Source organism: Xiphophorus couchianus, chromosome 15 (genome assembly GCF_001444195.1).
Source record: "Xiphophorus couchianus chromosome 15, X_couchianus-1.0, whole genome shotgun sequence".
Taxonomy (NCBI): domain Eukaryota; kingdom Metazoa; phylum Chordata; class Actinopteri; order Cyprinodontiformes; family Poeciliidae; genus Xiphophorus; species Xiphophorus couchianus.
In genome coordinates this window covers 23,587,358-23,614,576 of record NC_040242.1, presented here as the reverse complement: position 1 = coordinate 23,614,576, position 27,219 = coordinate 23,587,358, and the positions used below count along the sequence as shown (strand labels likewise).

The window sequence follows — 27,219 nt, the reverse complement described above, 5'->3', positions numbered from 1 at the left end:
ATCGGCTTTGTCTGGGCCAGCAGCTGATCAGGCCGGTTGGTTTCGGGGGAGGAGGGCAGTCCGGTCCGACCCAGTCTGGGAATAATCAACTCTTGTTAAACTCAGCAGCTTCTTAGTGCTGCAAACAGCGTTTACATGACACTCCGTAATAAATCATGGTAATGAATTTAATCTAAACACATTGTTCCGCTCAGTGAGTTGTGACAAACCAACGCTTGAGATTGTGTTATTTTTTTCACGGCATTCCCACAGTCACTCATCTCTCTCTTTACTCGGTCATCATTAATCCTTATTAGCCGCTTCCACATCTAAAACAAGTGGAAGAAGAAGAAGAAAAGCTCTCTGGAGGTCAGTCTCTCTCTTTCTTTGTGAAACTCTGGCTTCTGTAAACGCCGCCTCCAGGACAAACGCCTGCGGTGCGTTCTGATCCAGTTCTGCAGCATCAGGCCTTTCCTCTCATTACAGGGCTTGGCTTCTCACTTGCTGCACTTCTGGAGATTCACTTGTTTCACTCACACCATGGGTGTACTGTAATCACTGCAAAATCTCAAAATCTTACCAAGTATCTCTGTAAATATCTTAGCACACTTGAAGTAACTTACTGTAACTTTTTAGCAATTCATAGGAGCTTGTTTAAGTTAACTAGTACTTCGTCATTAACATTATGGAATTAGTGATTTAAAACAAGCTCCTATATCTTACCAAAAGTTACTTGTGAGTTATTTTTTGTCTTATTTCAAGTGCATAAAAATATTTGTACTAGAAACTAGACCAAAAATGCTTAGTAAAATTTTGTGTTTTTTCAGAGTTATTGTGAAGTTCTGTTGTTCTAAAGGCTTTTCCTTGACACTGTAAAACATTTGAAGATGGTTTAACTTGAAAATAAAGGCTCACTTGATAAAAAATGCAAATAAAGTCAACATAAAAATTGTTTTGGTGAAAAAAGAGGAAAAAAAAGGACTTGGCATATCTTTATGATTTCATCAGGCTGTCTGCCGAAAGCATTCAGCAGATCTGAGGCTAAAGATTAATTTGTAAGTAATGACAGCTTAATAAGCTTTGTTTTTTTTCAATGTTCCATTTTACAATCCTGACAGTATGAACAGTTTTGGGGATTTTTAAATATTATTTGGAATTTATTGTGAAAATTTAAGATTTAAATTTAAAATTTTAAAGGGCTGGCAAGTTTCTTTGTAAACGTTTGACTGGTGTGCTCTCAGCTTTGTGCCCTGTTCACTGCAGCATCTGTAAATCATTCCTTTTTTCAGGAATGATTCTGCTCTGCCAGTGAAATGATCAGCGCAGCAAAGACGCATGCAGTCAGCAGTTAAGGGTGTATTAACAAACTATTTTAAATATTTCATTTGTCTTTTTGTAAAAACAAACAACACTTAGCCTGAGGATAAGAGAGTAAAGCCTTTTGGCCTGCCAGGTTTATATTACACTGAAGGAAATCCTGAATGTGTTAAAGTCCACGTTACTAGTCAGTAAAATTCTGACTGAAGTCTTTCCCCACAGAAACGGGCCCCCAGTGGGCTGAGAGAAGCAGCTCTGTCATCCATCGCTGCTTTTGCATCTTATTTACGGCTTTATTAGAAACACCCAACAAAGGTTCAGACTCTGATCTTTTGTATGTAAAAACAAAAAAAGAAGTAATTGATTGCATTGAAATGTTTCATGTATTAACCTGATATAAGTAATTATATGAATGTATATTTTTTTAAATTTAATTAATTGAATCACTTTAAAATATTTTGATTTTGAATATTTATGTTCCTTATTTAAAACAAATTTCTCATCACTGGTATCAGATGGGAAACATCTCTAACTGTTTCTTTGCAGATTTGAAGCCAGCTCGGCTGCGCAGCTGGACCGTGTGCTGGTCGGCTGATAGAGGCGATGAGGCTGACGGTCGCCTGGTTTTACTGCTGCTGATTCTGCCTCGCTTTATATTCACTTTTTCTGAGATGAAGGTGATCTCCCAGAATGTGGCTGCGTTTTGCACTCCTTCTGCTCTGTCCCACTTGCTGTGAAGAGGATTGTTTTTTTCTGTCTTACTGCAAAATAAGATTTCCAAACAGCAGCCCGGCTCTGCAATAATCAAACGTTGACAGTGTTTGCTGTAAATTCACCCGGGTCAGGGAGAGCGCGCTCTGCTTCTTCTACTGCTGTCCGCCGCAGTGTCAGACGGCTCATTTCCAGTCTTTCTCCGACTCATGCTGGAGTCTGATCTGTCTGGACTGTCTGGTGTCTGGGAGAACTGGGAGAACTGGCACTCTGCGGCGTGTTGAACCAGATGACAGCTGGAGGGGCCCTGGATGGTTGGGGCCTAGACGGATGGGGCCCTGGAGTGGGCCCATCCAGGGCTGTGATTAAAGAGCATGAGCTGTAATTAATATGATTATCTTCCTGATGATGGATTGGTTTCTATAATAAAAGGATGTTTATGATACCAGCTGTGTCTCCTCCACATGATGCAAAACCAGCGTTGAAATTTCACCTGTCTTAAAACCAAACTCAGACTTTATTTGAGCCGATAAGGGAGTGAGAGCAGCGGGGAAACGCAGATAAGTGCGGCTGCAGGGATTGCAACCTCAGAATAATAACGATGCCTCAGGATTTTGACCCGGTGAGCGCCATCCGTCTGCAGCAACGTGCATTTTGTGAAATTATCTCACTTGTCAATCAGCCCTCACCTATTCCCCACTTCTGCTGCCCCATACTTTGAGCTCAGATGTCCAATCAGGGTGCAGATTGAAGTGCAGGGCCCCTCAGGCTGCGCTTTGACATTTAAGGGAGGCAAAAGAGGTGGAAGGGCGTTTGGCTGCTTAGCAGCTCCTGTAAATATCCACAGTCGTTGCTCTTGCTGTAATCTGCTCTGTGTCATTTCGCTCTGCAGTCTTTGTTTTATTAAGATAAACGATAAAAGCCATCGACTGTGCACACGCTACTCAGCTTAGCCTGCTCAGAGATTGGAAAAGGCGTGCCTTGCAGCTGCCTTCAGCTGGAAGGCAGCGGACAAGCCGAGCGTGTAGATTCTAACAAGTGCCAGTGCTTTCATTCCTCATCTGGCCTCTGCTTGTTTGTTTCGCTGCATATTTTTCCTGACTCTCCATGCGCAAGCTGGGGTTAGATAGCATCATTACAACCCAGCTCTCCAGTAAAAAAAGAGGAAAAAAAAGGACTTGGCATATCTTTATGACTTCATCAGGCTGTCTGCCGAAAGCATTCAGCAGATCTGAGGAAATTCAGCAATTAGGAATGAGAGTATCAGGCTGTACGTCATACAGACGGCTCTTTCAGGGGATTTTCTCTGATTAAGTGACTTCAGATGGAAAAGCCATTCATGAACAAAACGAAAGAATTTAACAAGCTGAGATTCCTCCTCATGGCATTTTCTGGATCCGACTCTGTTAACTTGAAGCTTGTTTTGCACAAACATATCACGCTGTTGTGATAATTCTGATTGCAGAAACAAGTCAACAAACGTTCTCGTTAGGGCCCGGCTCTGCTACAAACCATGGATCCCTGTGGTTATTTTGTTTACACCTTAAAACACGACCTGAAGGTTCCCAGTGAACGCGGTGAATATGTGATGTTTTCACAGGCCTGCTGCAGCCTTCCTGTCGCTCTTCTCTCCGTCTCTTTGCAGCTAATTATCATGGCCTTCCACTGCATGACCTGATTTCTTCCAGACGGGGAGGATGTGATTCACAGCTGGCATTATTAAAATACACCTCAACTGATTGCTTCAGATTATATTTGCTCCACTGCTTATTCAAGAGTCAGTTATGACAGAAGCTCAAAATAGTAGAAGTGCATTTCCTCTCCTTTCTCAAAGCCAAAGAAAACTTGAGCTGTGTGACCGTATATCTTGGTCAGACTCTGCTTCCAGCAGCTGCAGGGTGAGCGTCGCCATCACTACATAATTACAGGTACAGTTATGTAAATCTAGTAACGTCAAAATGACTCTCTTCTTGCTCAACATGAGAGAAACTAAATATGGCTATTGCAGACCCAATTCTAGCTGACTTGAGGAAATCAGGGAGTGTGCTAAGAGGTGCTGATGATAGGCTGCCAGACTTGCTCCCTAATTTGGACTCTGACACAGGAAAGCTGAGTGCTTCTTCAGTAAGCGGTGTCCCCGCTGGTTTGACAATTACGTAACACAGCTGACCGGTGATTTCTGCATCTGTTACTCTGCTGAATAGTATTTTGATATTTACAAGGCAGCGAGTGGACAGGAATACCACCGAGGGTTAAAATGAACTCCTGTCAGGCAGCATTGGAGGGGCAATCATGCACAGTGTGCCTTGTGTGGTCGTCAGTGTAGCATGAATGCAATTTCCCCCACTGACCTTCCACTGCGTTTCTGATTTCTGGCTTCATGGTGTTGTACAAGGGTATACTTAAGCTGTTAGGTGTGGGTGATGCACTCAGTGACTCAAACAACAAGCAATAAAGGAAAAAGAAAAAAAAAACACTTATTTGAGTACAAGGAGTTCTATGAAGCGATTGTACTAAACTGAGAAATACTTCCTAACTTCCAAGTTGCTTTGTGCCTGAAGAAGAGATTCACTACTCTAAATTTTGTGGCTGATTTTTGATCTACTTTAATTTATTTTATTTTTTTTAAGGTTTTGTTGGCTCTAGTGGCCTTTATTTGAAAGTAGTTTGACAGGAAATAGGTTAATGAGAGAGGGGGAAGACATGCAGCAGATGTCGCCAGGTCGGGAATCGAACCTGCGACCACCACCACGGGGACTACGACCTCAATACGTGGGTGTGCTTCGCCCCTGCGCTACCACAGCATCCATTTTTTACATTTTTATTTATTTTTATATTTTAAGAGACAAAACTAAAAAAAGTTAACATTTTAATCTGTCTTTAACATCTGGTAGAATTATTATCTCACTCAAGGCCCTCCCGTACTTCATTCGAAGGGTAGAGGTTTCAATACTTTGAATAAAGAATGGGGGAGCTTTCAGTACCTCTAAAATAGTTTTCTCTTTGCGTATTCCACAGGAATGTAGATCCTAAAACTCAAAGGATGCTGACATTTCTCAATCCAGCATATTCCATAACTGCTTTGTGATTCAACTTGTCTACGCTCTAGTTAACCTTCATGTTTTCTGCTCTCAATCTTCCACTCTCTCTCAGCCTTTTACAGGCTGAATTAGCGTGCTTCATAGAAAATACTGCTTACTCTTAAAGGCACCTTATACGTTGTGCTTCATTTTAAACCATAATACTGACAACTGTTACCGTTGTGTGATGGTGACCCGGTAGCAGCATCCACTGTGGCCACTGGGCAGAGTCCGTCAAGCTGAAAAACATGAGAGTTCCAGTAAGACCAGATTTCTTGGTTAATCTCTGGTCCAATCAAATCATAGCATTACTTGATAGACACATTCCTGCCTGCATTTTATGACTACCAACTTTGAAGCCTAGAGAATTTTATTTGCTATTGCTCAGTTGATCCACAGACCTGATGTGTTGAGTCCTTGAAATGAGGAATAATGAGGAGGAATATGATGGCTGTGTTGAGCTGTCAGCACTGAAGACATCAGACATGTATTAATAATCATCCCATCACCTCTGGAGCTGTCAGCCCTGTAGAACATGAAAGACCTGGACTAGTCCTCCTTCAAATCAGCCCTGGCTAATTGCTTTCAAACGGAGTGGCCTTTGACCCCCCTGCATGGTCACAAAAGGTGTCCCCGCCTCGACCAGCATTGTTATGCAGCAAGTACTCTGTCCTCTACCGGACTCTTTAAAACTATTTTCAAACGCAGGCAGTTCAAGGGTAGTTTGTATTCTTCTGCCTGAAGTGTTCATGGTGAATAGGATTCACTGGGGTTGAAAAATTCCCCAGATAACATCCAGTTAGCCATTGGTGGGTAAACATGCTGCCTTTTCACTGATGTCTCGTCACTCACATTTCAGTGAAGGACTTTGTCCTATAAAATAAGGGAATCCTGGAAAATTTTGGATTTTGAAGATATTTGACCAAATAATGGAAAGAACTGAATTATTGTTTAAAAGAAGAGGTGCGGTGAGGTGAAGTGCATGCAGATGTCCTTTATAAAAAGTCATAACCATCAGTGATCAGGTCTATGATACACAGTACCTTACCACACTCTGATCTGGAAACTTAAAGAAATCATGCAATATGTAAAAGAATATAGAAAGGATTATATGACAAAAACAATAAAACCTTTTGCTAAATATGAAGATTTCCTTAGTGAGTTTCAGGCATTGGAGCTTTTAAATTGTTCAACATTTAAATTTAAGATTTTAAGGAGCTGGCATGTTTACTTTGTAAAAGTGCAAAGAATAATCTTGATAGATTGTTTTGTTCAGCTACAATCTGATTTTATGAGTTTAATTTTTGAGTTTGAGCTCTGTTTGTTCACAAATATAACATTTATATATTTATTTGTTTTCTCAGCAATTTACAATTACCACTGATTGCTTTTAGGTTTTCCCCTTTCCCAGATTTCATTAAATCTATGTTGAATGTTGCTGTTGGTGCCGATATTCTTAGCAGTGAGAGGGGCTCCTGAATCAAATTCTTCTCAAGGCAACATAATAACATGGACCGGCCCTGGATGATGAGCTAAATCTCCTGTACTATGCATATCTCTGATGGATACAAAGGGAAAACAGGGGAGATTTATTTTATGAGGCACTGCTAGACAGTAAGCTATCCTATTTTCCTGACTGTCTACTTTTTAATAACCGCCACAGAGTCTGTTAGGTTTTAGGGAACAAGTTTTCCCGATCTCCACACGGCCCCATGCAGAAACACTGCCTGACTGTAAGTAGAGAAGGGATTTGTTCTGCTGCAGTTTGAAGCGTTATGGCACTGCAAAAAAAGAAAAAAACCCCTACATTCTGCGATTGAAACACGGTCCTACTAATGCACCGTCCCACCAAGGAACACATAGACAACAGACATAAAGCCACGCGCTAGGCCAACGTCTGTTAGATGTAAACGCATCTTTGTTCACAAAAATACATCATTGTCACTGGATGACACGCTCAACACGCACCTCTGAATGTGTGACAATAGGTTATATTTGTGGTTCATATCAAGCTGCGCAAGCAGAGCAAACACGGTGGCTTTTAAACTTGACTCATACCTTGATGCTGTATTTTCCGAAGAAAAATGATTCCTCACTGGGGGTTCATATAAATCCTGATACAGATGAAACTTTTCTTCAGGAACTCCTTCCAGTTTGATTGAGAGGTGGGGTGTGAACCGCACCAAGGTAAACTTGAGGTGCAGACCATGACAGTTTGCTACATGACCAACGTGCAGAGGTGCCAGCTGTGTGATTGGTGCACTCCCAGGTTTGTGCCCTGTTCAATGTATCATCTATAGACCTATCTTTCAGGAATGATTCTGCTCTGCTGGTAAAGTACAGATTGCAGCACATATGCTTGCTGTCCAGGGTCACTGATGTATTTAAAAACACTATTTTAAACTTTTATTTTATTCTTTGAACAAGTAACGTTTAGTCTGGCGTGGGGTCAAACCATCTGATGAAAAGGATGAGTTTACTATTTGAATCAGAACATAGGGAATGACAGGCAGGACTTTCTTAAGGAAAGGTATAGGCTTGATATCAATACAGCAGGAAGAGGAGCTTAATTGATTTAAAATTTTATCTAAGCTTTTATAGTTGACCAGTTGAAATCTAGTGATTTTCTCTGTATTTATTATGCTTGGGCATAGTATTGGTACTGAATTTGCTGTTGATGTGCAGATTAACTCTGTAATCTTTTATATTTTTTTCTGTAAAGAAGTTGGCAAATTCATTGCAGGCCCTGAAAGGGGTTCAGTTTTACCGAAGGGTTTTGTGAGCCTGTCAGTTGTTGCAAATAAAGCTCAAGCATTGTTCATGTTTTTATGATTTCTGCAAAGAAAGTTTTCCATGCATGTTTTAGTGTTGAGTGATAGCTATGCAGTTTTTCTGCATAGATTCCATAATAAACATGGGGAATATTTTGGCTGAAAGCAGGTCATCCTGGATCATCTAAGTGAGGGTTTCTCCCTGTTAGTTGTCTAGTCAGATCCAAAGTGTGAGATTTTGTTTTCTCTATACATCCCAGGGTGTTCCAGGGTGAGCTGCTTGATGAGATGCATGTGTCCTCTTTGTTGTTTTGAAGAGGAGTTGTTTCTTTTCCAGAACCAGCATTTATCTTGACATTCACCTCCAGTTGAATTACGTTTCTCCATCTGGCAATCTGATGGATGAGTCTGGGTTTGACGGTTGCCAGTTTGACGGTACTTGTCTGACTGCATTGTGCCAAGTGTAAAGTTTGTTGGAAGGGGGATTATGGAGTGGGTTGTTTTTCAGGAGCTGGAATTGGCCCATGGTTCTAGTGAAAGAAACTCTGAATGCTTCAGCATACCAAGACAGTTTGGACAATTCCATGCTCCCAACTTTGTAGGAACAGTTTGGATCTGGCCCCTTCCTCTTCCAACATGACTGTGCACCAGAGCACAAAGCAAGGTCCATAACAGTATGAATGGCAGAGTCTGGTGTGGATGAACTTGCCTGGCTTACTCCGAGTCCTGACCTCAACCCGATAGAACACCTTTGGGATGAATTAGAATGGAGACTGAGAGCCAGGCCTTCTCGTCCAACATCAGTATGTGACCTCACAAATGTGCTTCTGGAAGAATGGTCAAAAATCCCCATAAACACTCCTAAACCTTCTGGACAGCCTTCTCAGAAGAGTTGAAGCTGTTCTAGCTGCAAAGGGTGGACCAACTTCATATTGAAATGAATTGGATGTCACTTAAGCTCATATGTGAGTCAAGGCAGGTGAGTGAATATTTTTGGCAATATAGTGTATCAGAATATCACTTGAAATGATTGCCATCTCCAGTTTAGCCATATTTTAGAGACACGCTGCAGCTTTAAGGGGAGTTAGCATGTGGGAGGCGTGTTGTCCACTGAGTCAATGAAGCTTTGTTAGAACCGAGGTACAAGGTGCTTTCAGACTGGCTGGCTCCCAAAGCCATACAGATGGGAAGCAGGTTTAGGCAGATCAAGTCCCCCGGTACACATATGCTCTTCATGCTCACAGTTGGCTGCAAATATGAGCCGTTGTGTGGAATTCAGCAAAATGTTCGTCTCACATTAAAATTTAAAGGACAAACTTCTGTTTTTACAGTTGGAGTCCTTAAAAAAGAGAAGGTAGAAGCAAACTAGCAAGTGGTACGTTTGGCTAATAAAAAACAAGCAGTTCATTTAGTTTAATTATCCATCTTATATGAAGCTGCAAATGTGATATGGATGAAAGTATGTGAATGAAAATATATCTTTGCTAAATCTGTTAATCAGTAACATTTATACCCTTTCATTTTTTTCAAGGTTGTTTTAGAATTAGGACTTGAGGTCATCAAATGCCGTTCTGATAAATATAAAAACACACACAAAAAAACTAGACAAAAAACAATATTTTCTCAAGATGAGTTTCTTAGCTACTAATGATTACAACCTAATCTGACTAAGCTCTTCTTTCAGTATGTCAAGGCAAATTGCAGTAACAGTGACAAACTTCCTTCTAGTATTCCTCTCAAAAAGAATTATCATCATTAACAGCAAAAATCTAGTTTTTGAATGAAATTCCACAAGGAGCACTGCTAAAATGCCTCTTTCCATTCAGCTGCCGACATTTAACAGCAGTCGCTTTCTGCTCTGTTGTGGGAGTCACCACACAAAGCAGAGGTAATCTCCATTCTGTCATATTTTGTTAGTGTCAGCCCAGCCAGGGACCAAACTGCCACTAGTTCTTTGTTCCTTGGCATCTACAGATGATGCTTTAAAAGCATTCAGTCTCATAACTAGGCTCCCTCCAACAGTAAATACGTGGTTGTCGGCAGTGGAAGGGAATAGACTTGTGCTGTAAACGCAACAATAGCTGTGAGTGTGTGAAATATTTGATAGGAGAGGGAGAGCAAAGCCAGCTGGAGAATCTGGAACCTAACTATGTTAACACACAGTTAAGGAAAAAAAGTATAACATGATGAAAACTCTTTTCTCCATGTGTCTAATCCATTATCCCTCAGTAAAGTAGATGTGTACTGCCTGTTTTTAATACAGAAGATTTTGATTATGTTTTCTAGAGGAAGCCGTATGTTCAAGTTAAAATGCATGAGGAAAAAGTCCCTAAATGCCAACAATTTACTGAGCTTAAAAATAGGAAGGATCTCAGGCATTAAAGATCTACAAGCGTATTGTGAAAACATCCGTAAATGAATATATGAGTTTATATTGATGTATGGTTCATGAGGCGAGAACAGAGGCAGACAGAGACACTCATGAACTATCACCGTTCTGCCTGTTGCCTCAGAGTTAAAATCAGCCAAGCTGAGTAAAAGCAGGGAATATTAATAAATGCACTGTCTAATATATTCACAAGGTATTCACATGCAGAGCACGGTGAGAATTGACTTCTGGATCAGTTAGCTTTACAGGGGATGGTGTTTGGGGTCACTAACACGTTTTGTAATCTTGCAAAATGAATGCACAAATGCTTTCCCAAACAGTCTCTTTAAGATCACCATAACAATTATACAATTTTCCGCTGTGCTAAGCCCCACAGGTAGGCTGAAAAGTGTTAGAGTGGCTGGCTGACTGGTCTCCATGATATCAAGTCAGTCATTAAATGCTGTCACATAGTTCTGCCTGAATGATTCACTATTTGCATCAAACAGAACCCAAGGAGTGTTCCTTTAAAAATAGTCAAACCACAGCTGTGACCTTCATTTTAAAGCCTAAAAGGAAAAAGACTGCTTTTCAGTTTTTGTTGAAAACCGTTTGTGCGGACCCTATTCTCATGACCTGGACGGAAACACAGGAGCTCTGCTCTCTGCTACCAGCTGAGGTCTGAGAAGGAAGTGGGAATGGGCTAAGCCATTACAACTGCTGCTGTAGTTACAAGGGCTTCAGCTCTGAATGTAGAAAGTTTCATCATGCTGCTCACTTCCACTGCAGCTCTGCTGTAAAAGCTTCTATTCTGGCAATTATTAGATGTGAAAAAGATGTGATAAAAAAAGCAATCTGTGAATCTTTTAGTTCAGCAGCATGATCTTACCATGAAAATATGTGAACACCTACATTTTATTCAGTGTGGAAAAATGAAAGTGATCAAACTCAAATCAAAACTGTTGAAGTTAATTTAAAACATGGTTTATGTTGCATTTAGTAGAATGCACTGAAAGGGGAGCCCAAAATTTTCCCACTGGTGATTCTAACAAAGATTCTAATAAAAACAAATATTTTCTTAACTAGATTGTTTTATGTTTTATACTTACAGCCAAAACGGCTACAGAGTCTTATAATGCAACATGCAGAATCAAGCACTGTACAACATTTCCAAGAAAATAATATAATGTACCCATTCGTACACACGTTTATACACTGATATCCAGATCAGTATAAATGTGGGGAAAAAAAGATGTGGCCTTTGAACCTTGTCCAGCAGCACATCGACGTAATAGGAGGAAGCTAAAACTCACAACCTTCCGATCACAAGATGAGTACTCTACCTACAGATCCACAGGAGCCCCTCTATCTATTGTGACCCATAACCTGCAGCAGAGGGGTCTGCCCTCTGTTCCTTATGGAATGGCATCAAAGGGTTTTTGTAGCACTTTTCTAATGCTTTGTTGATTCAGAGAGTTTTATCATTGGCCTAAAATGACATAATGTTTGTTATAAAGGTGGGTTTTTGGACCACTTGAAGAAAAATCATTTGTTAAGTCACTGATTTATGAAACATATGCCTGGTGGTTATTACTGCTGCCTTACAGCAGGAAGGCCCTACCTTTGAATCCTAGCCTGGGGTCTTCTGCCTGGAATTTGCATGTTCTACCCATACATGTGTAGATACTCTTCGGCTTTTCTGTGTTCCTCTCAAAGTCATAAAATACGTCTGTTATGTAGGGATGTGCAATATGACATAAAATTGATATCTATTGTGATGAGTGGCTGTAATGATATATTTCACAATATGTTTTTTGTATAAAGCTTACAATAGAATAAATCACATAATTAACTGGAACTTGTATACGTGTGTTAAAATGTTTATTTTAACTGGTTTCTGTGGATTTTATTGCTATGTAATGTTTGTAGCTGTTGTTTTATGCTGCTGCCTATCATTACCAGGTCTCCTTTTTAAGGGAGACCTGGTAATGATAGGCAGCAGCTTAATCTCAATGGTGATCACCTGGTTAAATCAAAGTTAAATACCGTAAATAAATTAAAAATATATCTCTATATAGAAACACACTGGCTTTAATGTATTGACCATCTGCTTGAATCCTGCTTTTTCTTCCCAGAGTTGTGACTGGAACTTGTGGTCAGGTGCATTGCTGGTATCAAAGCAGATGCTTTGTTTTGAGGTGGTAAAACAAATGATTGCATTTCCCCCCATGACTCTACATGAGGGGAATATAGAGTCATGGGGGCAATAGGTAGATGATCTACAAAAATTTAACTCATGACACACAACAGTGCATTTCTGACAAGACTTGTTTTATTGATCTACGTCCCTTAAACCTTTGATGTTTATGTTAGCTCTTAAATGTTTAATGGGATGTCCTGCTCTGCACCTAACGAAATCAAGAACATTGTAAAAATTTCAGATTCAAATTCAAAAATACTTTATTAATCGCAAAGGGAAATTAAATGTTGTAAATCATTGTTTTAGATTCTTCGCATGGCTATTGAAGATACTGATGGCTTTTGGCAGGAAAGATCTTCTGTAGCGGTCTGTACTTCACAGAAACTGAGGAAGCCTCTGACTGAAGATGCACTGCCTTCACAAGACATCGTGAAGAGGATGGTCAGGGTTGTCCATAATGTTCTTGATCCTATGAAGAATCCTTCTTTCCATAATCATCTCCAAAGGTTAGGTTTTAATTTAGGGTTCATTCACACCAGCCCTGTTTAGTCTGCTTTACTGGAACTCTAGTTTATTTGCCTAGAAAATTGCTTGCTTGGAGAGGTGTGAGTGTTGCAGTTTGGTCCCAAACTGAACCCAATCTATGGGACGATCAGTTTGAAAACTGATGCGCAGCTAAATAAGCATATTGTAACATCTGGTCCTTCAAGCTCATCAGTTGTCACATCCTAATCACATCAGGAAACTGATGAATCTAAAGGTGAATTGAGAAATTATCATTCTGTGTTCATAATAAATACATACGTATCTCATGTACATAGAGTTCTAGAAAAGTTGTTATCTGATAGAAGCAAAAATAATGCAGCAAAGACAGAATTATGTTCTTGAAAACCTTTGTTATGTATTTTAGTCCCCAGCTGTGTTTTCTCTGTGTGTGTTTAGTAGACAAAGACATCTGCTGGTGAGGAAAATAAACCAGGTTTAATTTAGCACCTTTAAAACTACAGCAGGGTTAGACTGGTAAACAGTTCAGAGGACATGTGGTGGCAGTCAATGCAGTCAAATTTCATGAAGTCAAGCTCAACTAAAGGATTGTTGTGTCTGTGGAGTGAAAGCTTAATCGTCCTTGTGACCGACTGACTGTGCAGAGAAAGGATAGATTGTTCTTGTGTTTTGGGTGGATTATGAGGAGATATGTCACAACAGCAGTCTTTTTTTCAAGGTCTTGGGTTCTCACTGTCGTAGCCATTCCTGTCCAGAATGCCGATGAGACCTAATGAGGTTTTAATCCAGTTGGAGTCATTAGTAGAAGGTCATCTTAAAACAATCTAAGGTCAGGCTGCATTAAGGCTCCAGAGGTCGGCTCCCACTGGGTCACTGAACACTCCACCGGCTCTTCAGCACATTTTCTTCTTTAGGAAAAGACAGTTTCTCTTGTTGGTCCTTGATTTAGGAAGAACAATACACGTGTATCTATTTTCCTCTGCAAAGTTAAGTCTGTCTTGTTGTTGTAAAGTAGTTGCTGCCAGCATGACTTGATCTGGTGAAAAAAGTGTTAAGCTAATCTTAGCACACCCTCATTTACTAGAAAGGGAGTTCTGAAGTTGCTGTCTTGTGCTAGAATTCTTTTTTCTTACCTTAATTCAACCAGGAAAGGCCCATTGAGATTAAGAACCTCTATTTTAAAGGAGTCCTGGCCAAGAGACAGTAAAGGTTATACAATTACAAGTACCTATACAATTAAAATTCCATAAAAATAACTAATAAAAGTTCACAAATAAGGGCTGCACATTGGCTTACCTGAAAACTCTTGGCTACATAAACATGGAAGATGACCCAAGAACTTAAAAGTTGATACTGTGGAAGCATTTTGGATACATTTCAGAAAAAAAATGAATCACTGACAGATAAGATACAAAGGATCACTGAGGGATTAGATTTAAACCTAAAATACTTAAACGATCAAATTCAAACAATATATTTCTACACAGCGTGCAGATTACTTAAAACATAGACTGAGATTTCAAAACCAGTGATTCTGTTTGTGAAAACACAAAAGAACCATTATCAGAAGATTTTTTCTTTTTATTCTTTTTTTGTTTTGGCATCAGGATGAGCAAAGATTACAACAAACTGCTTCTTTGGTCTAGTCACATCTGAGGGGATAATCAGATACTGATTTCTGACAAAAGAAGGGAGCGGGAGATCGACAGGCGGATTGGCGCAGCGTCTGCTGTCAAGCGGGCGTTGTACCGGTCCGTCGTGGTGAAGAGAGAGCTGAGCCAAAAAGCGAAGCTCTCGATTTACCGGTCGATCTACGTTCCCACCCTCATCTATGGTCATGAGCTTTGGGTCATGACCGAAAGAACGAGATCGCGGATACAAACGGCCGAAATGGGTTTTCTCCGTAGGGTGGCTGGGCTCTCCCTTAGAGATAGGGTGAGAAGCTCAGTCATCCGGGAGGGACTCAGAGTAGAGCCGCTGCTCCTTCACATCGAGAGGAGCCAGTTGAGGTGGCTCGGGCATCTGGTCAGGATGCCTCCTGGACGCCTCCCTGGTGAGGTGTTCCGGGCACGTCCCACCGGGAGGAGGCCCCGGGGAAGACCCAGGACACGCTGGAGGGACTATGTCTCTCGGCTGGCCTGGGAACGCCTTGGGATTCCCCCGGAAGAGCTAGAAGAAGTGGCTGGGGAGAGGGAAGTCTGGGCCTCCCTTCTGAAGCTGCTACCCCCGCGACCCGACCTCTGATAAGCGGAAGAAGATGGATGGATGGATGGATGGATTTCTGACAAGTTAACATAGTATGATTTGTAGGATTTTCTTATATGCAAAAATAGAAGGAATTTTAGTCTTCCTAGAAATACTTCTTAAATCCTCAATATGGTTGGGCATCGAGTCTTGAGAATCATTTGGATCAGGACTAACATTTTTATTCTTCTCAAATCGTTCAAATTTTTAAATGTTGTAGCCTAGTTTTGATTCACAGTCTGCTGACTGAAGAAGCTGCCGAATTCCAGCAAAGAAGAATCAGCTGGAAGTGTGCGCCGCAATGGACCGCGCCACAGCGGTCGAGATGTGGCTTCACTTTAATAAACAACTGGCTCAGTGCAACGTTTGAACAAAGAATATATCGTGCAAAGAAGTGAGCACAATAACCATGCTTAAATATCTCTGGATTCATGGTATAGAATTGATAGTTTACTCCATTTAGATGCACTGCCAACCCCCAGCCTAACTCTGTTCACAGTTTATGATTTTATACTGTATCAGCTGCTGAGCTGGACTTTTTCTCTTTTTTTGTTAACATGGCCAACGGTGTAAATGTGCTTTCATCAGCTTTTCAAAAATAAAGTTTTATTGCAAAAATATAACTCTGTGAAAAGTTTCATAACATTTATATTCAAGTACGATATTGCAGTATAGTATGATATTTATATAGTTGGAACTAGTTCTGTGAAAAAAATGCACAGTACAGCTTAGTAAAGCATAGTAAAGTAAAAAAGCTTTGATTTTAAAAAAATAATAATTGAGAAGTTGAGAACTATTTTATCCAGAATCTATAGCTCATTTAAACCACATAGACTTTTTTTTGACTAAATAGAATCGGAATCAGGAATCTTTAAGACGCAGAATGGAAATGAGGAATTGGAATAGTTTAAATTTAATCGACGTCCAATGAAGCCCCCTTATGAGCCTGAGATATGTATATGGCTCGGTGTGACCTGGCTGTATCTAGGCCTGTCACAACAAATCAATTAATTACATAATAAATTAAACCAAGTTCATTTCCTGATGTATGGTTATTCTCTCTCTCTTTCTACCAAAAACTTGATGACAAACGTTAGTTTGGTGTTTTGGTCTCAACCAGCCCTTTTTTTTGAAAGACAATTTGTTTATAGTAACTTCATAATTAATTTCATTGTTGTTCCTGTTATTTTGTTTATTTATTTTGGTTATTTATAATATCTTGCAGCTCCAGTGTTAAATGTTCATTACAGTTTAAAGTTCATTGATCTTTGAGAATGTGTTCTTGCATTATTATGCCATTACAATTATATTACTTGAAAATTGTCTCTAAATAACAATAGAATCATTTACTGCAATAACGTCTAGGACACTTTGTCATCCAGCAAAATTAGCTATCTTGGCAGGCCTAAATGTATCATCATATCCATGTTCTTTGGCTTTGTTTCTCCTTGTGCAGAAAGACCTTTTTATTAAACATTATTGCCATCCACAAAAGCTATTTTCACATTTTCTAAGATGTCCTGTGTTGTAGCCCTGCTTGTGTTTTGCCCCAAAAGTCGCTTGAGTCATCAAGATTTCACACTGTTTGTAAAAAAGTAAATAAAAAAATTCTGTGCTATTTGAAGATTTGTGGTAAACATGTTTTTTTCTCCTTGGGGTGATGTTCAGCAAACCAAAATGCGTGATGTTTTTCCCCACTCTAGGATATTTAAGCAAAGCGCTGTAACTTGATGGTGATTATAACCAGGATAACAATAATTAATGATGTTCTGGAATGGTGGAGGAAGATTTGTGTGTTTTATGAACCTCCCAACTACACAACAGGTGACTTTTACAGCTTAGGGAAGAAAATCTCCTGAGGCTGAAATGCCTTTTCATTCGCTACAGGACACTGTGTGCTGACTACAGAAAAAGTTTGGTAGAGTCTCTGACAAAACTTTAAAACAAAGACTATCTAAAAAAAAAGAAAAAGAAAAATCTGTGTCCCAAAGTTTTCAGTTCTGGAGACCGGTTAAAAACTAGCTGCTGTTGCCCAAACCGCACCAGAAGAACCGTGTATCAGTAAGACGGTCCTGTTGGACCGTGTCCAGAGAAAACAGCAACAGAGCAGTAATTTCCCGGAGAGCTAGCGGTTGATACTGTAGCATCGTCAGAGGTAGTCAAAGAAGATACACACGACATGACAGAAATGTAGCTAGTAACCTTGACTACACACAGTTTTTAACTTCAAGCAAAAAAAAAAACGGCCTCTGTGCCAGTTTAGCAAACCTAAATATCATAGTATTTAATCCAGTCAGATGGACACTTAAAATGAGTCATACAAAGAACCTGAGGTAATTGGTGTACATGAGACTGGTGTCAGGAGGTTCCAGGTACAGCCCTTTCTGACGAGCTGCATCGTCAAGGAGAAGAAGGGTCTGCTTGTTTCATTGGAATTAATTAAGTGAATTGTCATTCATGATTTACATGTTGTACTTTTCTGCTGGCTGGGATAATGTTTGCTCTGTAATTGAAATTTGGACCTCAGGGTGTAAACATTTTCAAGGTGTTTCCGTGAATATTCATGGGCTCATGGGGGCCGCTGAGTGTTGATAAAAAGGCTTCTGTGGGGCTAATTTTTGTGTGCATGTGTGTGTGTGTGCTGAGGGGGTTTGCCCTCCACTTATTGACATGTTCCTTTCCAAACAGCTCCGTCTCAGGTCAGTGAGGTCATCAAGGAGAATGTGCAGCAGCACAGCATCCAGCTATCCTGGCAGGAGCCGCAGCAACCCAACGGCGTCATCACCGAATATGAAATCAAATACTATGAAAAAGTGAGTGTACAGTACATGTAGGTGTGTTTGTCTCTTTCTGAAAAGCCTTTTGCCTCCATATCTCATTTTACATCAACATTTCTGCACTCGATCAATTTAGGTTCCCTCTTCAAGCTGCTCTGAGTGACATTCTGCAAGGACCTCTTTGTCTTATAATTGCAATAATGACTGATACTCATAAGATTTTAATCAGGTTGTGGTCCTTCGCAACCACCCCCACACGTGTTAATACACACACCACACACACACACACACGCCCGCACCCCCTCATGCATACCCACACACACAGACATATTGTCTTAAGCTGCAGCAGCGCCAGAATTAGCAGTCTGCTACTGTTATCTAACTTTACCTTCCACATAGATCTCAGCTCTCCCTCCCTGTGTCTCAAGTCTGAACACATCAGCTTTTTACAACCAGGTTTAATGGAGCGAATTTCACCCAGCAAATCAAAGGCAGGGAAGCAGAGCCATGATGCCAGTCCTGCTGGCTACAGACTCTCACACTCTCTGACGAATCAATCTCCCGTGTCACGTACTGTGGTTGAGCTCTGCCCAACTGTAAAAGTGGAAAATTGGAAACAACGACAACACCCCTAACAGACCATGGCATTCCATTTGGGCTTTTGCAGGGCAAAATGCTCAGATCTCAACAACAAAGTACACAATCCATGCAGCTTTGACAGAGAAATTTGATCAAACTTATTTATGTCTATATGAGGAGGACTGGTTCTTGTAGAGAAGGATTTTGGTCGAATAATGATGTTCTGTGGGGTACATAAATAATAAAAAAGAAGGTATTTTCATTTAATTGATCTGCTGTTGCTCAAAAAGTTGGAATAATTTTACTTTAAAACACAGTTCTATTGTTCACGTAGATTGCCTTTTATGAATATAAAATTATTTGTGAAAAATAAATCACATCTTCAAAAAATATTCCAGTTGTATGGGATATTGTGCAATTCTCAAAATAAAGCTGTCACCTCCATGAAAAACTGTTTTCCCTCTCAAAAAAAACAGTTTTAATAACACAATAAGTAGTTAAGTTTTAATAACCAATGTAGGATGTGCTGTTTTTTTGAATTACTATATTATATTAATAATGTGAAACAGTTACTCCCAGCAATGATCATAAATATTTTTATAGCATATCATAAGCAAGAAAAAGAAATACTGGCAATTATTAAAAATAAAAAAAAATCTTATTTTCTAAGACAGACTTGGTGATTAGAGAGATTTCTGAATGGACAGCTGGTTTAAGCTGGTTCTGTTGAGAGGTTGTGAGCAATTAATGTATTACTTTTAGTTGATAATTGATTGCATTTTTATGTTAGTAGTAATCTTAAAAGAACCTGGCATATTTTTGAATATTATAATGGTGATTTTTATTTGCCATTAATCCACATGGTTTCATCATCACAGTGTCCCCAGAACTCTTTAGGATGTTGCCCTCTGAACTCTAGATCAGATGTGGGCAGATAAAGCACAGAGGGAGGCCAGGTGATCATCAGCAAACAGTTTAATGCACAGCACTTGAAATGTTATACCATAGCATGATAAAGCAAGTTTTGCAATACAAACATTCTGTCATGACTCTGCTATTGGATAAATGAACATTTCAATATCAACTGTGATTCAATGTATTGTTCGGCTCTAGTTTTATATAAATACAAACACAACCGACTGAAATTAACAATTTGTTAAAATACAACCAAGAATAAATTAAACTTTTAGCAAGGTAAATCTGGAAAATGTCAGTTTGTACAAACACTATTTCATAAAGTTATAAACCATAATAATATTTGAATATAATTGGTTGCATAAAATATTTAAATTGATATTTTTAGGGAGGGATCATGGAGATCTTATACAAAATAGAATGTTCTGAGCATGCAGACCCAAAAGCTCTTTATTGCAAAACGAATACCATTTTGCAACAAATGTTAACACTATATTTTTATACTGCCTTACTGTCCCATCGGTTTATCAGCCTGGGTGGATGTGCTCATTGCAGTGCACATTGAAAGTTCATTAATGCTGTTACAGGATTGTGTTTAGATATGTAAGCTTTTTGCTTTCTTTTGTTTTTTATTATTTTAATCAGACTGCTTTTTACTGATACAATGTGTTAAAATGTGTTGATGAGGTCAGAAGTTGTCTGAGTCTGGCAGTTGTAGCAGAAGGTTCTTGTTTTTATCTGAAAGTTGTTTTTATCTACGGGCCTAGCTTAGTTTATATACCTAAAAATCCTTATTTAATTATTAAATAATAATTGTAAAGTAAAGTAACATTCTTTCTGGTTCTGCAATAAGCAAAGAGAGTACCGTAATACTGAGCATGTGCTGAGTCACTCCATTCACTCTAACTTCAGCTTTTGTAAAACATGCCACAGGGTATGTTGTTTCATTATGTTGATCATTTTTATAGTAGAACTTAAATCCTGTGAGCTTCTGTGAAAGTGGACTGTGAAAGCCTTAAGTTTTTGGTAACTGCAACAAAACTAATGAGCTATTTGTAAGCAGGAGGAGAAAAGGAATGAACCTCCATGAAAAGTCAAAGGAACTGCAATGGAAAAACAAAAAGTTTTAATTGCTTTTAAAAAAGACTGAGTAGACTGAGCAGAGAAAATGGTGTGTCTCTGATGGAATTAAAGCTGTGGAAATATGCATTACACTAAATCTTCCAATATAATTGTCTGTCCCGACAGAAAGCCTCATTTGAATGTTAATCTGAGAATTCAGAATGTTGTCATCTCAAATATTTATCAAGAACAGATAACTACATTTATCACCTCCATTTATCTGTGCTCATTCAAAGCAAAGATCTCTAACTAACTTTTCAAAAACGTAGGCATACCTTGAGAACAGTAACTGCTAACATATCCATATTTATCTTGTGCAGCACCAGAAGGACCGGATCTACTCCACAGTGAGGTCCAGATCCACCTCTGCTACAGTGAACAACCTGAAGCCGAGCACGGCTTATGTGTTCCAGATCAGGGCTTTCACAGAGGCAGGATATGGAACCTTTGGACCCAGACTGGAGATAACAACCAAAGAAGAAGCCAGTGGTATGGTCTATTAGTATGTGTTATGTGTTACTTTTAATGGTGAGACTCAATTAAAATTTTTCATCAAATTAATTGCCCGGTCAGTAATTACTTAATCAAAATTAATTGCATTTTAAACCAAAACTACATAGAAACAAAACAATCATGCATAATTCAAAAATCCTTTTTGCTGCTAGATTGTTTTTAATCTGTTATTTAGGTTATTCAACCATCAGCATGGGAATGGAGAACCGGTTCTCAGTAGGTCAATTCCTTGGAATCGTTAAGCTGCCAGCTTAACGATTCCACTTGTTGGTTCTCGTAATGTGTGACGTATTTGAGTGATTGTGTTCTACAAGCACCATATTTCTCTTTAGATAACATCCGAGATGGCGTCACGGCAGAAGCTCTCCAAAATATCCATATATATCACAAAAAAAGACGATTCTAGGGCCAGTTGCAACATGTTCGGAACAATAAACAATGAAAGGAGTAAATACCTCCAACATTCTCAAACAGTTGACTGCACAGCATGGAACTGATTTGAACAGACGTAAAGTATTTCATACGTTGCTTAACAACGGCGGTGGAGTCACCGCTGTTGCTAAGCAACGTATGAAATCCAGGGGAGAGATCTTCCAGCACAGCGTCTCCTGCGCGTCCTTGTTATTGTATTAATCTTAGCATCATATTGTATGAATAATTTTCACCTATATTAACATTTGCAGTCATATTCAATAAATTTAAATATAGTTTCAGACAAGGCTCGTTTGTTAAACTAAGCACATTTTTCATTAGAGCAACATTTTTGCATTAAGAATATTTTTGTTGGTCTGATATAATATTCTAATCTTAAATCTCATGTTTTCATTAGTTTTAATCAAGAAATCATCATCATAAAAATAAATAAAAGCTGTCATACGTAAGAGATTCTTCTGTTTTAAGTCAGCTTTATTTTGTTTTAAATTAAATACATCATGGTGCATATTTTGAATACAAGAGTTTATGTCCTAACTCAATGCGAATTGATAAGTGACTCAATAAGGAATTAAATCAATAAGCAACCTTAATAATGGAATCGGTATCAATAAATTCTTACCTTCTTGCAACAAAAGTTCCAGCTCCGGACTTTTGTATGTAACAGAAAAGTCTTTTACTGTGTTAAAATTTTTAACATGTTAAAGTGTATGTAATTATTTAGTCATAATTAGTTAAAGACACATTCCTAATTATTTTCGATCATTATTACACACTAAAATTTGTTTGTCTTAATTTTTTGTCACCAATTTTCTGCTGGAAACATCTAATGAACTTCTTTTCTTTGATAGCTGATGAAGGGTTGGTTCTGCATGTGAACGTTATATTAGCAAATCATTCTGGAGTGTAGTTTTTCTGTCTCAACTATGCACACAACCTGTTGTGTGCTTCCAGCTTTGGCAGTAATAGCCCAGGGAAATAATTTACTTTGAAGCCAAGCAAACACAAATTGCTTTGACTTTATGCTGACAACAAGCTGCAGGAAAATCACTAAGCGCAAGGACAGGCTCCTGTAGTGTCAGGAGGATACAGTCATTTAAATCTAATCAGTTACATTAGCTATGCCCTTCGTGTTTTTGGGAGATCGTCAGAGGTGTTTATGTTGAGGATCAAAATGTCTCATATTATGAGATCTTTAATAAAAAAGGCTTTCATCCGAGATGAACTGCGCCCCAGTCGACTCTTTTGTTTTATCAATATTTTTGAGGTTGTTAAACTTTGGGATTCTCATGATTTAGCATTTATTTCACAGCATCATTTAAAACAACAACAAAAAAAAAACATGAATTAATTTATTTGCTTATTTCATTTATTTGCTATTTAACATACCTTATGTTAACATGAACAAAATATTTGAATTAAATGGAGTAGTTTGAAGAAAGAAATAATATCAACAGTGCATCATTGAGTGAAATTGTTGATGTGTGGTTTCCAGTTTATTATGATCAAGAGTAACACCCAGGAATTTGACCTCTCTCACATCTCTTTGATTGATTGATTGATTGATTGATTGATTGATTGATTGATTGATTGATTGATTGATTGATTGATTGATTGATAGATAGATAGATTGATTGATTGTGCATATTTAAGTCAGGCATCTTTGTGTAATTTTTTTCCAGAAACAAAATGTTTTGATGGGTTTTGCATTGAATATGGTTGAAAAACATCTCAGTTCATTCCAGCACTTTGTGTTTGCAACAGCTGTGCTTTTATGCCAGCTGCCGGTTGAGTAAAAACATAATCACTTCATAATTAAATTATTTCATTTCATGTACTCTGACTATGCAGATTTTAAAAAATTTATGTTCACTATATGACAGATGCACAGGTAACATAGGTAGTAAATTGCAGTACAGTGAAAGCAACCAGCTCACAAAGCCTCTAAAAACTTCCTTGTGACAGTCTGAAGATGGAAACCCTGAGGTGTGTAATTCAACAGTAGAAACCCCCCCCCTTTCCTCCCCATCCCAAATATAACAGCTGATGAAATACTGGCATGATTCTCCATCTTTTCCATCACTATTTTTCCTTCAGATACACTTGATTTAAAATGCATGAACTTCCCCTCGTACGCAAGTTGAGTTTAATGTATATGAAGCTGCTTCAAGCTGTTTTTTGGAGCTATCAGCAGTTTGTCAGTGCAAACAGTCAGAGAGCTATGAGAGCTCTGAATAGGAAACAATTCAACCTGAATGTGCCTTTGTTTGAGATGAAGGACATTGCTGTCGCCGCCTGGGACTATTAAGCCCACTTTCTGAAACAGTAGAGCCGTGTGTATGAGGACGACTGAAATAGAAAAGCCCTTATTCCAGTTCTCTCTCAGGGGGGAGAATGGCAGAGTGGGGGGTGGGATGGTTATCAATCTCCATGCTGTTCACTGGGACTTAATTACTGTCTGTCATGCAGATTGCAGTTTTCAGTGTTGGGAAGTTCATACTGAGCATCTCTGTCTGTCTGTTTGTGTATGCCTCTCATCAGCTGCGATTGTCTCCAGTGAGCAGAACCCCGTCATCATCATAGCAGTGGTGGCCGTGGCGGGGACCATCATCCTGGTGTTCATGGTATTCGGCTTCATCATCGGGAGAAGGTACGCTCTCGCGGGCCCCATTGACTCTCCGCTCCTGTGAGTCTGCGCTTGTCAATTAGCCTTTCTGTCACTCACAGGCCTCCACCACGGTGGAGTCTTCACACATGCACACATGTGCACGCATCATCTTGTGGCATGCTGCGCTAATGGCTTGTGATGCACCATTTTCCCCTCCCCATCCACCAACCAAATTTTTAAGCTGTTTTTGTGGAGCCATTATAAGACAAGCACTCCACAGAGAGAGCTTTGGCCCTGCATTCCTGTGTGAGAGTGTGTGACATGGAGAGGTCATGATGAAGTACGGTGCTGATTTTTTTCCATCATCAGAAACCACTCAGCCCACTGTCATTATCCCCCTTGCATGAACAGAATGCCAGCCAAACTTGCTTGTCATGATGAATACATCAGAATTTTCTCCTTTATGTATTTTTAGCAAATCTTGACTTTATGTGGATCTAAACCTTCAGATGAAGTACAATAAATGACATGGAGTAAAGTTAAAAAAAAAGCATCACTCTTCATTTTCAGGTTTAAAAGTGTTTAAAAGTGTAGGACATTAGATCACAATAACCTACCAAAGTTAATGTGTGAATTGTTTGTCTCAGTGACTTTTTGTGAAATGCAAACTCCAAAAAATATTGCAGCAAATTCTCCAGATGGTACAGTACATCCTGAGATTGACAGAAACTGAAAAACTGACATGTTAGTAATTTAATCTGAAAAAAATGCATACCTATATTCTGTCACACACACAGGCAAGTCAAGCTGAAGCTATTTGGTCACAATAACTAAAATTTTCACTATGCATTAAACTGCAGTTTTTAAAAAAGATGTTTTTTACATATTTGCTGAAACTTTCACCATGTCGTGGCAGTATAGTATGAGATAGATTGAGCTCTTCACCTCCACCCTGAGCTTCTATTGTTGTCTGAAGAAATGAACCACTCCTTGTCAAAAACAACCAATCAGAGGCAGGAGGAGGGTCTTTGCACTGTCAGTCAACCTCATGTAGCTAGATGCTAATGCTGCTAAATGGGCTAAAAAAACAACTTACTGTTCCAGGAAAATCTACCATCTATTGGTGGCCATGCTAACTAGCTTTAGCATTCACAGCAGGTTCTATTCTGGTGAAACAACTGTAGCATAGGTTATCAATCTACACCGACGACATGACAATATTAGTTTGCATTATTTTGTATTTTGTTTTTATTCATCCGAAAATGTTTTAAAAATCTGAGCCCTGGTTTCCTGTATGTTATCATGCCGTGGAGACAGTAATGTCTCCCTGCACAGATGTGGGTAAAGATGTTCATTTAGAGAAAGTTTATTGCTCATGGTTTGTTTGACTGTGCTTTCTTAAATTTGTATGTCAAACCACGTACTGGGGGGACTTTCAGTTCTTTCAGATTATAGAATAACAACACACCACATGTTAAACTGTTTTTTACACTGCATGTCCTGTGTGATTATTATGTAGCTGAGCTACTTTCCCTAATCCATGCTGTTGGCTTTGCAGTTCCTACTGCTCAGTTGGGTATCTTCACAGATTTGTCTTACAAAGCATTAGTTGACGCATTAAAATTTTTGCAATTTAGGATATTAATTTCTCCCTGTTGATTTTACCATTCTCTTTTTCTCCACTCCTCCCTCCCCCAGGCACTGCGGGTACAGCAAAGCCGATCAGGAGGGAGATGAGGAGCTCTACTTTCAGTGTAAGTGCTTGTATTCATCTGCCCAAAATACACAATGTATGTTTAGTTTGTACAGACACACGCTGCTCAAGACTAAGCAGGAAGAACGCATTAAAACTCATTAGCACCCCCCATCATGACCATTATCCCAGCTCATTTGATTTGAGGCACTGCTGGGATCTATCAAGCTAGCCTCTGCTGCTGATTGGCTTAACTCCATGCTGGAGATGAAGAAGTCAGAACACCACAGACGCAAGACTGTGACAGCTGCCGGTGAGGGAGGAAAAGGTGAACCAGAATGTAACAGGAAGTTCTTCAAGATGTGTCTGGTGGTTTTACGGGTGACAGAGTTTCTCATCTGCACATACTTTGCTGTGTTAGGTTTTTAACTGATGCGCCACCCCTAATGATGCCCCCGGAGACGCAGTTGCAGACAGCTTCTCCAAGTGGAGCCATAATGATCCGCACTGTTGGCTAACTGCTGATTTAGAAACAGAGGGTCAGGAGTGTCACAAAGCGTAAAGCCCATGCTGCTGAGCCCAGGCTAGCTGCTGTTAAGTATCTGACAAATGCAGCTCGATCCCACCTGCGACAAAAAACAAGCAAACAAAAAAAAAACTGAGAAAACACAAACAAAGTTGGAGTGGATAGAGTTTAATGGAAGCATCTGTCGTGCAGTACTGAATGACGAGAAGCTGTCAGGGTGACAGAAGCCAGATCCAACGCGAAGACCCAATTTGTCTGCCATGTACAAGTGAGGAACTTGTGATAAGACATGTACTATCAGATCCACTGACATCTTGGATGGACGAAGCAATTATGGGAGCAAGTGGAGGGAAATCTCAGCTGCCACAGCGTCCTCTCCCCAGAGCACAATGGATCTGTTGTGTTTACACGAGTGAATTGACCAAGATGTCTTACCACCATCCACTCTGTCTCTCCAACTGTTCTGCTGCGATCTTCTTTTGGCTCAGTTCTGTTTTTTATAGTAGAGCTTTTACATTGGATTTATTGGCTTTCAGTTTACATGCAAATTTTAAAGTACATAAGATCTAATGAGATTTTTTAATCCATTAAAAGGTTATTTAATTTTAATTGCACCACTATGTAAAATAATGACCTTTTCCTCATTGTCCAACACACTTCCATGGATTTTCATGAACTTTTCCTATAGGAGTTTTTCTCCTTTTTGATCGTCTTTTCTTGGAAAATCATAAATGCCCTGCCTTAAAAATCATTCAAATAAAATAAAACAATGTGACCTCTTCTAGCTTTATTTGCACTCATCATTTTGAGTTTTTTTACAGTGTGTTAATTGTTTATTTCATCTGCAAGTCAAAGTATGGAAAGATGGACCCATAGTAAT

The 27,219-nt window shown here is 39.3% G+C and overlaps 1 protein-coding gene across 3 annotated transcripts in view; it reads left to right on the top strand.

Moving 5' to 3' along the window:
* Positions 1-27,219, top strand: part of epha7 (eph receptor A7) — a 118,271-nt gene that overhangs the window by 68,412 nt on the left and 22,640 nt on the right. For 2 of the 3 annotated variants that reach the window (XM_028039416.1, XM_028039418.1), the window contains exons 6-9: positions 17,863-17,987; positions 20,888-21,056; positions 24,054-24,198; positions 25,819-25,874. In XM_028039416.1, coding sequence (XP_027895217.1) covers positions 17,863-17,987; positions 20,888-21,056; positions 24,054-24,198; positions 25,819-25,874 — 495 coding nt within the window. The remainder of the gene's footprint in view (positions 1-17,862; positions 17,988-20,887; positions 21,057-24,053; positions 24,199-25,818; positions 25,875-27,219) is intronic. The other variant, XM_028039417.1, reaches the window with a different exon arrangement.